At 36.6% G+C, this 17,980-nt stretch overlaps 1 protein-coding gene across 1 annotated transcript in view; it reads left to right on the forward strand.

Moving 5' to 3' along the window:
* The window catches only part of ANK3 (ankyrin 3, node of Ranvier (ankyrin G)), a 272,063-nt gene that overhangs the window by 64,686 nt on the left and 189,397 nt on the right, over positions 1-17,980 (forward strand). Inside the window, exon 9 of the mRNA XM_011953463.1 lies at positions 17,694-17,792. Within this exon, the coding sequence (XP_011808853.1) occupies positions 17,694-17,792 (99 nt within the window). The remainder of the gene's footprint in view (positions 1-17,693; positions 17,793-17,980) is intronic.

Here is a 17,980-nt window from a genome sequence, read left to right on the forward strand (position 1 = left end):
TGGGTTCAAGCGATTCTCCTGCCTCAGCCTCCTGAGTAGCCGGGACTACAGGCACCCACCACCATGCCCGGCTGATTTTTGTATTTTTAGTAGAGAGAGGATTTCACCATGTTAACCAGGGTGGTCTTGATCTCTTGACCTCGTGATTTGCCTGCCTCAGCCTCCCAAAGTGCTGAGATTACAGGCGTGAGCCACCGCCCCCGGCCCCCAGACCCTTCAGGTTTCTGTTTAGCTCATTTCAGGAAAGTCTTTCCCATTTTCCCAGCCCCATAATGCTAATTAATATCAACTGGCTTGTTAACTCACGGTCCTGTTGATAGCCAAGAGTAAGTATATAGAGGATCTCTGTCATAGTGGTGGGACATGTGCTGAGATAGAAACACCTATCAAGGCATATTTGTCAGTCTCGTCTACATGCAGATTTCTAATTTTAAAATGATTTATGTAGTTCATTTTTTCAACAAGATCACAATGGCTTCGTTTCTTTATAGACTAAAATGTTTTGCTAAGAATGGCCTCCTATTTCTTTCCACCGAATTCTTCCCCTCTTTAAAGCTAGCATGATTATTTGGTACATGTTGAAGGAAGATACTTTGCAATGGTTGGTCTCTTGTCATTTTTAGTTTGCTCTGCATCAATTCACTGACCAATCAGAGACGTAATATAGACCCTAAATCAGAACCATTTTGAGACTTGAGTTCTCTATCTCTTTTTACTGACTCCTCTTCATCTAATAATAAAAGCAGTTATACTTGTATTTAGTGCTTCAGAGAAGATGCAGAATCCCCAGTAGTGTTGGTAATAACAATACTCTGATTGCCAGAATGTTACTCTAACTGTGCCCCTCCCAACTTCTAGCCTTCCTAGCAGGTTGCCACCGCCTGCATCCTCAGAGAATCCCATTACCACAGCATTACTTGTAAAGCTACACCTTAACTCTAAGATGCGCATGGTCATCTTAGTGTCTGTCACACTTAGCATACTTAGCAAACTTCCTGGTGCATGTTAAATGCCTAAGAAGATATACTTCTTAATATTACATTTGTCAAAACATCTTAGTTTACTTGACTTTATACTGGTCCTATGGTAATGTAATTTTTCCACTGAAGTTAATGGCATCCGGTTTATGTACAAGAATAAGGAAGTGTTTATGCTCAGGTAGATGAAGTGTTTTCAAGGCACTTCCAGTCTGTCAATTGTTAAATTTTTACTGCCTGGGAAGGTGTCAGGGGACACTTGGATGTACTATTATATCAGCCCATGCTTTCCCAGAAGTGTAACTGGTTCTGTTTCTCAGGTTAAATACTAAGAAAAAAGAATTATTGATACTGACTTTTGCTTTTGATTATATTTCCAGGAATGTGATTGTCCAAAGTTAAAAATAAATCCTTGAATAAAATATTAAATATTTCAAAGTCGTAGAATAGTCTCTCTGAAAAAGAAATTCTAAAACAATACTTCCTCCTTGAGTTCTAAAATAGATATGTTGACAAGAACATGAGAAATAGTGAAGAAGACCCTGGGATTCTACATTAGTTGAAACTAGCCTGAAAATGTTTCTTCATGTCATATAAAAATATATCAATTTTTTCATTTTTGTCAAAAAGATTACAAGTTAATTGGAAATATTTATTTAGATTAAAAGAAGGACCAGTAATCAAGAAATGCCACTAGCCTTCAAAACGCGAGAGAGTATCTTTGAAGGAAAGAATGTTTTTTACAGTTGCAAAGCATTTTGAGAACATGGAGGGAGCATCTTTTGTTCTATTTTTCTCCCTCTCCTAATGTTTATACACTACATTGTAAACCTCATTTCCCTTGCCAAATTAGACATCTAAAAGTATTATGGCAAAAATCACAATTATTGTTGCACCAACCTAATAAATGTCATATGCCTCGTTCTGTTGAAGAGTCTACAAAATAGGCTCAGGACAGTTTTATTTTAGTTAATTGCTATGTGGTTCCAAGTGCTAATGGTCAGAATCTTGTCTGCTTTTTCTCCTACTTTGTCTTAATGTATGTTAGTAATGCTCACATCTAATTTTTTTTTTTTAATAGCTCTTCATCAGTTAGGCACAAAATTACTCTATAGCTGTCAACTACAACCATCTTTAATTACCCTCCTTCCTCAAAGGAAAGATAAAGATAAAAGAAATTATTAGTGTTTTGTAAATTGTGAATATTAAATTGTTTCAAACATGTAACATAAGAAGCATATAAAAACATCTTTTATGTTTGAAATCATTTATTTATTTATTTATTTATTTTATTTATTTTATTTTATTTTATTTTATTTTATTTTTTTGAGACAGAGTCTTACTCTGTCACCCAGGCTGGAGTGTAGTGGCACAATCTTGGCTCACTGCAACCTCCGCCTCCTGGGTTCAAGTGATTCTCGTGCCTCAGTCTCCTGAGTAGCTGGGATTACAGGCACATGCCACCTCGCCCAGCTAATTTTTATATTTTTAGTAGAGATGGGGTTTCACCATATTGGCCCGGCTGGTCTCGAACTCTTGACCTCGTGATCCACCCTCCTCAGCCTCCCAAAGTTCTGGGATTACAGATATGAGCCACTGTGCCTGACCGAAATCATATTTTATATTAGGTTATTCAATATCTACCAACTGGAAAGTCAAGAATTCTCTCATGTATTCATAGAAGAAATATTCATAAGTGGTGCATGATAGAAACAAATACAAACCATGATGGCATAATACGCAGAGGTCACGTATCCTGTTTTCATTCAAATGTATGAGAGTTCTGGCATTAAGTTATGATGGAATAGCTTGCATTGGACTAAGCCTTCTGCTGAGAAAAATCATCAGGTCTGGACAAAACCAAGCTGCTGTAAGTTCCAAATTATTTATAACATATCATACAAAATACCCACTATGTAATTTTAAAATTACTAAATAAAGTCAACTGGAAAATGTGACTTACAATCAAAAGAAAAGTTAGGTAATAGAAACAAACCCACAGATGACTCCACTGTTGAAATTTGCTGAATTTAAAATAACTAAGGTAAATATGTTAAGCTATAGGGGAAAAAAAGTATAATGGGGGGAAAAGAACCAGAAGGAAATCCTAAGATTGAAAAACACAATATCAGAAATACTTTAAAAATCATTAGATGGGATAAATAACAGATTGAATACAGAGGAAGAAAAAAATTGGAGGACTTAAACACAAGTCATAAAAATCATCCATACTAAAGCACAGAAAGAAAAAAAGATTAAAAATAAAATACACAGCTATGTCAGTGACCTGTGGAATAATAACAAGTTGACTAAATCTGTACAATGTAGTCCAAGAGGCAAAGGAGAAAGAGAATGGGGCATAAAATAAGGTTATATTTACTTTCAAATTTGATCATAAACTGAAGGCCTCAAATCAAAGAAACTTAGCATACCCCAAAGAGAATAAATACAAAGAAAACCACACAGAGTCATATCACACAAAAAATCAAAAAGAAAAACAAAATTTAAGTAGCCAGAGAAAAAGACATTTCATGAATGGGAAAAACAATTATAAGAATGTTATCTGACTTCTCATCAGAAACACTGACAGTCAGAAAATGATGGGCCACCTTTAAAGTGCTGAATGAAAAATATCTAGCATCTATTTATATAGATTGATATAAATTTTAGTAAAAATATATTTATATCTACTAAAAATTATATTTATGTACTAAAAGCAAAACAAAGACTGTTTCATACAAGCAAAAGCTGACATAACTTGTTACCGTTAGTCCCATACTAACTAAAATACTGAAGAAATTTCTTCCATCTAAGGGAAATGATACCAAAAAGAAAACTGGATCTACGTAAAGGAAAGAAGAGCTAGAAGTAGTAAGCATGTGGATACAATAAAATATTATTCTTCTTAAATTCTTTAAAAGTCAATTGTTGAAGCAAAAATATCAATCTATTATGAGGGCTATAATATATAATAGTATGTAGAAATAAAATATATAGCACAAAAGATACAACTAATAGTGTAAATAGAATTATAATATTGCAAAATTCTCATTATACATAAAGTGGTATAATATTAAGTCACTATATATGTAATATTAATATTACTTTATAATATATTATTTATATAATGAATACTATGTATTATATATACTATATAATATAGTATCTTATAGTATATTATACTATATTATGCTATGTTATACTATATTATATATACTGTATATAATATAATATATACTGACTTTTGCTTTTGATTGTATATAGTGTATATATTATATACTATGTATGTATTTTGAGTATAAACAGTATATATTATATTATATAGTATGTTATATATTATATGTTATATAGTATGTTATATATTATATATTGTTATACTATATTATACTATAATTTATTATCCTATAATTTACTATATTAGTAATATAGTATATTATATATACTATATTACATAGTATATATAATGTTATGTATATAATACTATATATTACCACACATCATATATAATATATACTATATATTAAAATAAATACTGTCTAGATATATACTATATCCTCTATATTATATATAATATGTACTATATACTCTATATCATATATAATATTATATATAATATATACTATATACACTATATTGTATATAATATATATAATATACAATTATTACATTATAGGAATTACAATTTGTAATATTATAATATTCACACTAGTAAGTTAAAGATACACATTTTAATTTATAAAACAACTATCCCCCCCAAAAAAATTTAGCTAAAAAAATCAGAAGATAGCCAATGATATAGATGATGTTTCAATGATTAGAATACTAAATAATTCTCAACCCAAAAGGAGACAAGCAAGGAGAGACAATAAACACAAAGAACAGAGTGGAAAATTACAATACTAATAACGTAAGAGTGTGTTCTAGTCACAGAATGAAGGCTGTAGTTTTCCAAGTAGAGAGGACACAAGAGGATTTTACCTTATTTTCATGTAAACATGTAGATGGTATAACAGTAGAACAAGGAAGCTAATTAATACATTTTCCCTCCTATATATAAATGGCAGAAATGAACTCTTGATCTTAAATAGAACATTGACTGCTTATATTTTTTGAAGAGGTTGCTTGGCATAGTAGAAGGAACCCAGTCCTTCAAAGGGAGGCAATCCTGAATGTAAATTCTAATTCTATCGGTTTACTCTATGTACTTGCCATGTGACCTTGAGTAGGTACATGAATCCCCTGGATCAGTTTTCTTGTCTATAAATGTAACTACTGATGCTTTTCTCATAGAATTGCTGTAAAGATTAAATAAGATCACAAATGTAATAAGCCTATAACATAGAGGACATTCAAAAAATTTTATTTCACCTCTTAGGCTATCTCAATAACTGCCTAACACACACAAAAAAAAATAAATAAAATGAGGACACAGTCCAAATTTTTGGTGAAAATGCCAATATGAAATAGCTTTGCTGGCCAGGTGTGGTGGCTCATGCCTGTAATCCTAGCATGTTGGGTGGCTGACGTGAGAGGATTGCTTGAGGCCAGGAGTTTGAGACCAGCCCAGCCAACTGGGTGAAACCCCATCTCTATAAAAAATGTAAAAATAACTGGAAGTGGTGGGGCATGCCTGTAATCCCAGCCACTTGGGAGGCTGATGCACGAGAGTTGCTTGAACCCAGGAGGCAGAGGTGACAGTGAGCTGAGATTGTGCCGTTACATTCCAGCCTGGGTGACAGCGAGATTTTGTCTAAAAAAAAAACAAACAAACAAACAAACGGAAGAAAAGAGCTTAGTTATTAGACTGTAAGTGATGCCCTTTAGTTTATCTTTCACTATCATCATAGCTCTCTTCTCCTGAAGGACTCTCTACATTTTTTTTCATTGTTTTCAGTTTTTAATTCAAGATTATATCCTGTTCTATAGCCATGATCTATCTGCAGAGTTCTCTCTGCTTGAATTCCTTTTCCTTCTCTAGAGTGAGGGGTTTGTATTTATTTATTTATTTTGCTTGTGAAAAAGAAAAGAAAGAAAGATTATCCTAAAGGATACTAATCAAAATAGTATGTCTCTTCTTGAAAAGATTTCCCAAACCACGCATTTGTGTCACTCCAGTGACACTGAGCAAATTTGACCTGCTAAAGACACATTCTGGTTTCATAGTCCTAGGTGTGATGCCTTAATATCCTGCTTCATGCTTTTCAGAAAAATCAGACCTGAAAGTCTTTTGACCTTCGTGTGTGCAAGGTTTTGCTCCTAGGCTAACATGAGAGCATTCTGTCCAGCCAGTAACGTGCAGTTCCCCTCCTCACTAATAAGGTTACTGTCACTAAAACGAAATATGAGATCTCGACTAGCCAGTTTGTGTTGCTTTAGACTTCTGCCCAAGGGAAACTTGTTTGTTATGTGAGTGCTTTAAAAATCAAGGGAATTGGAAAATATTGCTAACCCCATGCAATCTCATTTCCCTTCCGTAATGTTACTATGGCAACTCAGCATCCCTCTCCTTCTCTCTTGTCCAACTGCATATGTTGCCTTTCTTGAGGCACCCCCCTCTCAATCCCTCAAAATTGCCTTTGTCTAGCATTTTTCAACTGGAGATCAACACTATTCTATGCAGTTGAAAAATTGCTTTTTGGTCTACATCTCATTCTAAGTTACTTTGTTCATTAATTATACATTTCTAGGAGTTGGAAGCAAGTAAGAATCCTTATTCTGCATCGAAAAAAAGCGTGGATCTAATTTTAGGGAAAGGAATATGCCAGTTCTGTGCTGCATCGCAAAGCACAGTATCAACCATAGCTCTTTTGTTACGCTTATTAGTATTCCGAGTAGAAAAAGGGAATCTTATTTAGAGCAAATTTTGAAAGCTAAGAGACTTAGTCACATCCTTAAATCCCAATTTACAAGTCACTTATTCTATTAAGAATTTTACTTTTCTGGAAAAATAAGGTATTTTAATAGCGCTACTGAAGTAGACAAAATGAGTCTGCTCTTAAAAAGGATAACAAAGAAAAGAATTTTAAACAACTTACTAGAAAATATTTTTTAACTCGCCTGAAAACACATTCATTCACTCACTCCATTCATTCGTTTATGCAGTAATTTTTATTAGGCAACTTTCATGGACATAGTACTAAGTTACCTCCTCTGTGAGATTCATTTATCCCTTAAGCTGGTAACCTTGTCCTCAGAGATGAACTAGTGTTAAATAAAAAAATTATTCATGATACTTGTAAGAAAACAGTAAAGCTGACTTTATCTAAAGGGGGCACTACAAACGAATTTTATAGTGGTTAAGAGATCTAGCTCAACTCTGAATACAGCAAGGAAGGGTGGGAATTTATAGCCAAGGAGTAAGGCGTGAGGTCAGTAAATAGAAAATTACAAGGAGGAAATGTCAAAGGTAGGGGCAATTCTGGCTAAACTGGCTTGACAAGATTATTGCCAAAGGCAGGTCAGATTGATAAGAGAGGCAGGATGGGAAATAAGGAATTTGATCTAGTAGTAAGGGTTGGGATTTTCATTAAACTGACCCAGTAGGAGGCTTGCTAAAACTGAACTAAGCAGACACTAACATATGGAAGGCCAAAAGTCAGGGTCTAGATGAGAAGAGAATTCAGAGAAGCTTGACTAGAGTTAAGTCAAGGAAGAGGATCTTTGTCACGAGAAATGTTCATGCATGCCCACAGGTAAAGAAAATACTAGGTAAAAAGTTACAGGTCCCCCAAAAGAGGTATAGAAAATAAGGAGTCTGGAAGGTAGAAAGATTCCATTTAATTTGTGAAAAGGTTTCAAAGAAATGCTCTGCTCTAAGATAGTAAGGATCCTGTAGGAAGTGGGAAGGGAACTCTCAGGTACATGAAGTGGGGTGGGCAAGACAATAAAACAAGAAAAACAGGGACTTACCAGAAGCTGCAGAGAGTTTGTTAATTGCATTATAAGTTAAGGGAATCAGGAAAGGCCAAGGTGGACCAAGTATAGCAGGAACTGATTTTAGACGACTTTGAATGCTAACGAAGAATTTAGACTTGACTGAGGAGTAACTGTGAATGACAGTTACTGAAGATCATTTTGAACAGAATGGCATCCTAAATCAGAACCGTGTGTCAGGAAAGTGAGCGATAGGCCACACCAGCTTCAAAGTCAAAGAAAGTAGTTCAAAATGTATTTTTTTAACCAAAAAGTAGGAGTGAAGTAGAACCAATGCCTGCTAATTTTCCTCCTCTTTTTTTTTTTTTTAAACTGAATTAAGTGTGAATCATTAAATGGCAGGTACTTTTCAGTCCCACTGTGGATCAGCTGGTCTTGCCCGTCTTCGTGACTGCAAGAACTGTGATGCTAATTAAAGATCTTACGTTCACCCTAGGCACTCGTTTTCCACTGACCTGTCAATGTCCCAGCAGCCGGGGCAGCACTGCCTGTGCAGCCGGGCAGTCGCATCGTTGATATCTTGTGCAGCTTCCTGATGAGGCATCCCTTCGGCGGCAATTTTGGCTACTCGAAGAGCTACACGCCTTTGAAAAGAGCCAGATTGAATTTGTAGATGATCCAAAGGAGACTGACACTTGAAGTCAGTGTTAAAAATACTACAAGGAAAACTACAGTTGAAAGAGTTGTGCTTCAGGTATCTCTTTGCAGTTCAGCTAGAGCTGATGAGTTGTACCTTGGGGAAACAGCTGACTTTGTCATGGAAGCAAGGTGATTAAAGGAACAATGGCTAAAGAAGATAACACTTCACAGCTCTTCCACTGGTGAAATGTCACCTTTCCCTACTTAGTCTTTAGACGCCACATGTTGTTAGTAAACAAACATCAGAGATCAGAGGTAGCAGCTTCTGAATGTAGCTAAGGGAAGGCTAAGAGTGGCTGCAAGTGTGAGCGCAGGGACTTTGCCTTAGTAACCCCCTGAAGACATGCCTTGATTGTCTTGTAGAGCCAGCACTCATAGTGCAAGTCTCATTCTAAATTAGGTGCCGGCAGCCTTGGATGAGTAATTTCACTTCTTTGAACCTTGGAGTCTCTATTTATCAAATAAATATACTCTTATAGGACTAATCATGAGGATATAATAATATGCTGTCTTGAGTTTGCTTCAAAATAATACAAGAAAAGGGTTTGACTTTTGGTCTGAATATAGACAAGTCTCGACTGAGCATGGGGTGACAGTTGTTGAAGCTGAGTTAGGTACCCAGAGATTCGTTATAATATTCTGTCCATTTTAATCTGCGATATGTTTGAAATTTTTTATAATTAAAACTTTTTTTGAAAAGACAAAAATCAGGCCAGGCACAAAGGCTCACACCTGTAATCCCAGCACTTTGGGAGGCTGAGGCAGGCAGATCACCTGAGGTCAGGAGTTCAAGATCAGCTTGGCCAACATGGTGAAACCCAGTCTCTACTAAAAATACAAAAATTAGCCAGGCGTGGTGACAGGCACCTGTAATCCCAGCTACTCAGGAGGCTGAAGCAGAAGAATCACTTGAACCCAGAAGGCAGAGGTTGCAGTGAGCTGAGATCACTCTATTGTACTCCACCCTGGAAGGTAAAGAGAGACTCCATCTCAAAAAAAAAAAAAAAAAGGCAAAATCAACAAAAAAATGTGTATCTGTAAGAAGAAACAGTGAAACAGTATACCTCACAATATTAAGGAGTTGATGGTTGAGATAGATTTTGCTCTTAGCCAAACACTTTGCATTCAGTATGCAGCATTTTGCTCTGTGGAAGATAATTTTCAAGGATGAATGAGTGCATTTTTCTGTGTGACCATAGTTTGAAATTACTGATGAAAAGAGTCAGACCCTGGTAAGATATTTGAATACATTTATTCTGAGCCAAATATGAGTGACTAATGGCCCGTGATGCAACCCTTAGGGGATCCTGAGAATCTGTGCCCAAGGTGGTTTGGGTACAGCTTGGTTGTATACATTTTAGGGAGACATGAGACATCAATCAATATATGCAAGATGTACATTGCTTCCATCTGGAAAGGCAGGACAATGGAAGCAGAGGATCTTCCAAGTTGTCAACGGATTCAAAGATTTTTTTGATTGAAAGAGTTATTCTGGTTGAAAGAGTTATTGTCAATACAAAGGAATATCTAGGTTATGATAAGGGGTTATGGGGACCAAGGTTTTATCATGCAGATGAAGCCTCCCGGGCTTCAGAGAGAATAGATTGTAAATGTTTCTTATCAGACTTACAGAGTCTGTTCTAGCAGTAATTCCAAAAAGGAGGAGGGCAGAATGAGGCATGCCTGGCTTCCCCTACCCATCACCACCTGAACTAGTTTTGCAGGTTAATTTTGGAATGCTCTTGGCTGAGAGGAGGGGTCCATTCAGATGGTTGGGGGGCCTTAGAATTTTATTTTTGGTTTACAGACACGTCTATGCATATTTTGTCATTTTTTACTTATTAGAATCTGCAGAAGAGAAAATGAAACAATTTTGACCTTTTAGTTCATAAAAAATAATCACTGTACTGCAGTCTGTATGAAATTTTTTTGTGTGTAGGTGGTGGAAGGTGGATGTGATTTTTGTATATTATTTCTCCATCAGATGTTTTCAGGTTTTACATTATGAAGTAGACATTTGGACATTATTTTTTGTATGATTCCAGATTTTATTTTATTTTATTAGCAAAATGCTGTTTTCACTTGAAAGGCTGCTTTACTTTGGCTTATAAAAGCAAATGTTTTAAATCAACATAAAAGGCAGAAGATATAAACATGCTCCAAAGAATGTTCAAATTAGGCCATGTACTATTTGCAATTAAAATTTTATTTTTAAATAACATTAATACTATTGACATTTGGCTAGTAGCTTAGAAATAGGATTGTACCTTGTTGCTTATACATTAGAATAATTAAGCTTACTTTCAAGATCTGCTCACACAGTCCAGAAAGTTATATGAACATAATGAATCAAATTTTGTTGTATTTTTAAATACGACTAAGTACCAGTCTCAGGGATCTTCAAGTTGAGGAACTTATAAACCAAGAACACTTGTGAAAACTTCTCCAGCAGGATTAGGACCACTTAGTTTTAAGTGAATAACTCTCTACTTCCTCAGTTTCCTGCAGAGTCTCCCTTCCCACCTATCCTTTAACACATATTCGCTCTGCCCTAGTACTAAGAAAAGCCCAGCTCTCTCTCACACACATTTCCCAAGGGTGCAAAAACTCCTGAGGTAGTGGGGACAAACAGAAGAATTCAAAATATTGGTGTTCTGCTGAGAACTGCATGATTCTAGTGAACTGATAAACCCTTTGCTGCCCACAAAAATCAAAGACCTAATAAAGTTATCCTGTGATGGATCATTGAGAAGAATTTTGGGTGAAAGATCATGAAGTATGGAGGATCGGATGGATGAATTGACAGAAGTAGGCTTCAGAAGATGAGTAATAAAAAACTATGCTAAGCTAAAGGAGCATATTCTAAACCAATGCAAAGAAGCTAAGAACCTTGATAGAAGGTTAGAGGAATTGCTAGCTAGAAAAACCAGCTGCAAGAGGAACATAAACAACCTGATGGAGCTGAAAAACACAGCATGAGAACTTCACGAAGCATATACAAGTATCAATAGCCAAATCGACCAAGCAGAAGAAAGGGTATCAGAGTTTGAAGACCACCTTGATGAAATAAGGCATGCAGACAAGACTAGAGAAATAAGAATGAAAAGGTATGAACAAAGCCTCAAGAAATATGGGACTTCATAAAAAGACTGAACCTGGCCGGGCGCGGTGGCTCAAGCCTGTAATCCCAGCACTTTGGGAGGCCGAGGCGGGCGGATCACGAGGTCAGGAGATCGAGACCATCCTGGCTAACACAGTGAAACCCCGTCTCAACTAAAAAAATACAAAAAAATTAGCCGGGTGAGGTGGCGGGCGCCTGTAGTCCCAGCTACTCGGGAGGTAGAGGCAGGAGAATGGCGTAAACCCAGGAGGCGGAGCTTGCAGTGAGCTGAGATCCGGCCACTGCACTCCAGCCTGGGCGACAGAGCGAGACTCCGTCTCAAAAAAAAAAAAAAAAAAGACTGAACCTACTATTGGAGTACAAGAAGGAGACAGGGAGAATGGAAACAAGCTGGAAAACACACTTCAGGGTATTATCTAGGAGAACTTACCCAACCTAGCAAAATAGGCCAACATGCAAATTCAGGAAATACAGAGAACACCATTAAGATGCTCCATGAGAAGATCAACTCCGAGACACATAATATTCAGATTCTCCAAGGTCTAAATGAAGGAAAAACTGTTAAGGGCAGCCAGAGAGAAAGGCCAGGTCACCTACAAAGGAAGCCCATCAGACTAACAGCAGACCTCTCAGCAGAAACTCTACAAGCCAAGAAACTGGGGGTCAATATTCAACATTCATAAGGAAAAGAATTTTCAACCCAGAATTTCATATCCAGCTAAACTAAGCTTCTTAAGCGAAGGAGAAATAAAATCCTTTACAGACAAGCAAATGCTGAGGAATTTCATTACCATCAGGCCTGCCTTTCAATAGCTCCTGAAGGAAGTACTAAACATGGAAAGGAAAAATCAGTACCAGCCACTGCAAAAACACACCAGAATATAAAGACCAATGAAACTATGAAGAAACGAATCAACTAATGTACAAAATAACCAAATAGCAGTATGATGACAGGATCAAATTCACTCTAACAATACTAATCTTAAATGTAAATGGGCTAAAGGCCACAATTAAAAGACACAGACTGGCAAATTGGATAAAGAGTCAAGACCCATCAGTGTGCTATATTCAGGAGGCCCATCTCACATGCAAAGACACACACATAGGCTCAAAATAAAGGGATGGAGGATTATTTGCCAAGCAAATGGAAAGCAAAAAAATAGCAGGGTTTCCAATCCTAGTCTCTGACAAAACAGACTTTAAATCAACAAAGGTCCAAAAAGACAAAGAAGCATATTACATAATGGTAAAGGGAACAATTCAAAAGAAGAGCTAACTATTCCAAATATATATGCACCCAATAAAAGATTGCCCAGATTCATAAAACAATTTCTTTGAGACCTATAAAGAGACTTAGACTCCCACACGATAATAGTGGGAGAATTTAACACTCCACTGTCAGTATTAGACAGATCTATGAGACAGCAAATTAACAAGGATAGTTAGGATTTGAATTCAGCTCTGGATAAAGTGGACTTACTAGACATCTAGAGAACTTTCTACCCCAAATCAACAGAATACACATTCTTCTCAGTGCCACATGGCACTTACTCAAAAATCGATCATATGATTGGAAGTAAAACACTCCTTGGCAAATGCAAAAGAACTGAAATCATAACAAACGGTCTCTCAGACCACAGTGCAATGAAATTAGAACTCAGGATTAAGAAACTCACTGAAAACTACACAATTACATGGAAATTGAACAGCCAGCTCCTAAATGACTCTTGGGTAAACATTATGAAATTAAGGCAGAAATCAGGAAGTTCTTTGAAACCAATGAGAACAGAGAGGCAAAGTACCCGAATCTCTAGGATGCAGCTAAAGCAGTGCTAAGAAGGAATTTTATAGCACTAAATGCCCACATCAGAAAGGTTGAAAGATCTCAAATCGACACCCTAATATCACAATCAAAAGAGCCAGAAAAGCAAGAACAAATGAATCCAAAAGCTAGCAGAAAACAAGAAATAACTAAGAGAAGAGTTAGAGATAGAGACATGAAAAGCACTCCAAAAAATCAATGAACCCAGGAACTGTTTTTTTTTTTTTTTTGTAAAAATGAACAATATAGATGGACCGCTAGCTAAACTAATGAAGAAAAGAGAGAAGACTCAAAGAGACAATAAAAAATGACAAAGGAGATATCACCACTGACCCCACAAAAATACAAACTACTATCAGTGAATACTATAAACAGTTTTATGGAAATAAACTGGAAAATCTAGAAAAAATGGATAAATTCCTGGACACATATACCCTCTCAAGATTAACCAGGAAGATGTCGAATCCCTGAATAGACCAATAACGAGTTCTGAAATTGAGGCAGTAATTAATAGCCTACCAACCAAAAAAAGCCCAGGATCCAGATGGATTTACAGCTGAATTCTACCAGAAATACAAAGAGGAGCTGGCATCATTCCTTCTGAAACTCTTCCAAACAATTAAAAAGGAGGGACTCTTCCCTAACTCATTTTATGAAGCCAGCATCATCCTGATACCAAAACCAAGAAGAGACACAACAAAAAAAGAAAACTATAGGCCAGTATCCCTGATGAACATTGATGAGAAAATCCTCAATAAAATACTGGCAAACCAAATCCAGCACATCAAAAAACGTATCTGCCACGAGGAAATCAGCTTCATCCCTGGGATGCAAGACTGGTTCAACTTACACAAATCAATAAACATAATCCATCACATAAACAGAACCAAAGACAAAAACCACATGATTATCTCAATAGATGCAGAAAAGGCCTTTGATAAAATTCAACATCGCTTCATGTTAAAAACGCTCAACAAACTAGGGATTGATGGAACATACCTCAACATAATAAGAGCTATTTATGACAAACCCACAACTAATACCATATTGAATGGGCAAAAGCTGGAAGCATTCCCTTTGAAAACTGGTACAAGACAAGGATGCCCTGTCTCACCACTCCTATTCAACATAATATTGGAAGTTCAGACCAGAGCAATAAGTCAAGAGAAAGAAATAAAGCATACTCAAATAGGAAGAGAGGAAGTCAAATTATCTCTGTTTGCAGATGACATGATTTTATAAATACAAAACTCCACCATCTCAGCCCAAAAACTCCTTAAACTGATAAGTGCCAAATAATGAATGAACTCCCATTCACAATCACTGCAAAGAGAATAAAATACATAGGTATACAGCTAACAAGGGATGTGAAGGAACTCTGCAAGGAGAACTACAAACCACTGCTCAAGGATATAAGAGAGGATGCAAACAAATGAAGAAACATTCCATCTTCATGGATAGGAGGAATTAATATCATGAAAATGGCCGTACTGCCCAAAGTAATTTATGGATTCAATGCTATTCCCATCAAACTACCATTGACATTCTTCACAGAATTAGAAAATCTATTTTAAATTTCATATGGAATCAAAGAAACCCCATATAGCCAAGAAAATCCTAAGCAAAAAGAAAAAGAACATGCTACTTCACTTCAAACTACACTACAAGGCTACGGTAACCAAAATGGCCTGGTACTGGTACCAAAACAGACGTATAGACCAATGGAGCAGAACAGAGACCTCAGAAATCTGCAACCATCTGATCTTCAATAAATCTGACAAAAACAAGCAATGGGGAAAGGATCTCCAGTTCAGTAAATGGTGCTGGGAAAACTGGCTAGCCATATGCAGAAAACTGAAATTGGACCCCTTCCTTACATCTAATACAAAAATTAGCTTAAGGTGGATTAAAGACTTAAATGTAAAACCCAAAACCATAAAAACCCTAGAAGAAAACCTAAGCAATAGCATTCAGCACATAGGCATGGGCAAAGATTTCATGACAAAAACGCCAAAAGCAATTGCAACAAAAGCCAAAATTGACAAATGAGATCTAATTAAACAGAAGAGCTTCTGCACAGCAAAAGAAACTACCATTAGAGTCAACAGGCAACCTACAGGATGGGAGAAAATTTCTGCAATCTACCCATTTGTCAAAGGGCTAATATCCAGAATCTACAAAGAACTTAAACAAATTTACAAGAAAAAACCTCATCAAAAAGTGGGCAAAGGATATGAACAGACACTTCTCAAAAGAAGACATTTATGCGGCCAAGAAACATATGAAGAAAAGTTCAACATCACTGATCATCAGAGAAATGCAAATCAAAACCACAATGAGATACCATCTCACACCAGGCAGAATGGTAGTTATTAAAATGTCAGGAAACAATAGATGCTGGGGAGGCTGTGGAGAAACAGGAACACTTTTACACTGTTGGTGGGAATGTAAAGTTCAATCATTGTGGAACATAGTATGGCAATTCCTCAAGGATCTAGAACCAGAAATACCATTTAACCCAGCAATCCCGTTACTGGGTATATACCCAAAGGAATATAAATCATTCTACTATAAAGACATATGCACACATATGTTTATTGCAGCACTATTTACAATAGCAAAGACATGAAACCAACCAAAATGCCCATCAACAATAGATTGGAGAAAGAAAATGTGGTACATTTACATCGTGGAATACTATGCAGCCATAAAAAAGAATGAGATCATGTCCTTCTCAGGGACATGGATGAAGCTGGAAGCCATCATCCTCAGCAAACTAACACGGAAACAGAAAACCAAATACCTCATGTTCTCACTCATAAGTGGGAGTTGAGTGATGAGAACACATGGACATAGAGAAGGGAACAACACACTCCAGGGCCTGTTGGGGGCAGGGGGGTGAGGGGAGGGAACTTAGAGGATGGGTCAATAGGTACAGCAAACCACCATGGCACACATATACCTATGTGACAAACCTACACGTTCTGCACATGTATCCCATTTATTTCTTTTGGAAGAAATTTTTTAAGAAAATTTTTAAGACAAAAAAAGATCATTAAGTAATTTTTCACACGGAATTCAAAGAATTTGTAACTCTACTACAACAGTCTATGTGAACAAGCTTTCTCAACACTAATATCTATAAAAGCAAAAATCAGGGCTAATATTGATGCTGAGCCCTGTCTCGTTCTAGCAGTAACTAATCTGCATTAGCAGATACATAAACTAGTCATGAAAAAAGCATATCTCATTAAAAGAGAAATTTTTAATACATTGTTTTTGTGGAATGGTCACAAAACTTTTTATATATTTTTGCTGTTTTGATTGATTGGATTAAATGATTCATTTTTTACACTTAGAGGCATGTGTTGTCAGGAAATATTTAAACCTTTCTTAAATTTAAACTGATATAATTTTATGGCAGAGAAATATGTGGTAATCAATAAAAAACCTTCAAGCATAAAATTATATTAAGATAAAATTATGTATGGGGAAATGGAATGGAAATAGAAACTCAAGAGGAAAAAGAACCAATGTAGAATTTCTATTACAGATTTCTATTTAAGAGTTTATGGCCGGGCGCGGTGGCTCAAGCCTGTAATCCCAGCACTTTGGGAGGCCGAGACGGGCGGATCACAAGGTCAGGAGATCGAGACCATCCTGGCTAACACGGTGAAACCCCGTCTCTACTAAAATACAAAAAACTAGCCGGGCGAGATGGCGGGCGCCTGTAGTCCCAGCTACTCGGGAGGCTGAGGCAGGAGAATGGCGTGAACCCGGGAGACGGAGCTTGCAGTGAGCTGAGATCCAGCCACTGCACTCCAGCCTGGGCGACAGAGCGAGACTCCGTCTCAAAAAAAAAAAAAAAAGAGTTTATTCATGTGTTTTTGTTAATGGTGAGCATCAAATTTCTTGTAGTACTTAGATTTTATTGGCTATTCAAAACAGTAGTGGAAAAGTTATACATTTAAATGTTGATATTCAGACTTGTGGGAAATTACATACTTTGCAGCTACTTAAACTTATGAAAAAATGTAGTTTTCAACCTAAAATAAGAAAATATTTTATGAAATAAATGAGCAAATGTTTGAAGCCCACTTGTCCACAGCATGTTGGGTGCCATGCTGGGTCTTGAAGAAGTACACTGCACTCATAGAATTTATTGTCAAATTTAATTGGTGATGTTTCCTTCATTCAACAGGATGGTCTGACACCACTGCACTGTGGAGCAAGGAGTGGCCATGAGCAGGTGGTAGAAATGTTGCTTGATCGAGCTGCCCCCATTCTTTCAAAAACCAAGGTAATTTCTTTTCAGGTTTCTGGACATTGGACTGTATTTGTTTTGATGGTTATATGATCCAGCCTTTTGAATCACATAGAAAATGAATCAGAGTTGGGAGGCCGAGACGGGCAGATCACGAGGTCAGGAGATCGAGACCATCCTGGCTAACACGGTGAAACCCTGTCTCTACTAAAAAATACAAAAAA

This window comes from Colobus angolensis, unplaced genomic scaffold (genome assembly GCF_000951035.1).
Source record: "Colobus angolensis palliatus isolate OR3802 unplaced genomic scaffold, Cang.pa_1.0 Scaffold361, whole genome shotgun sequence".
Taxonomy (NCBI): domain Eukaryota; kingdom Metazoa; phylum Chordata; class Mammalia; order Primates; family Cercopithecidae; genus Colobus; species Colobus angolensis.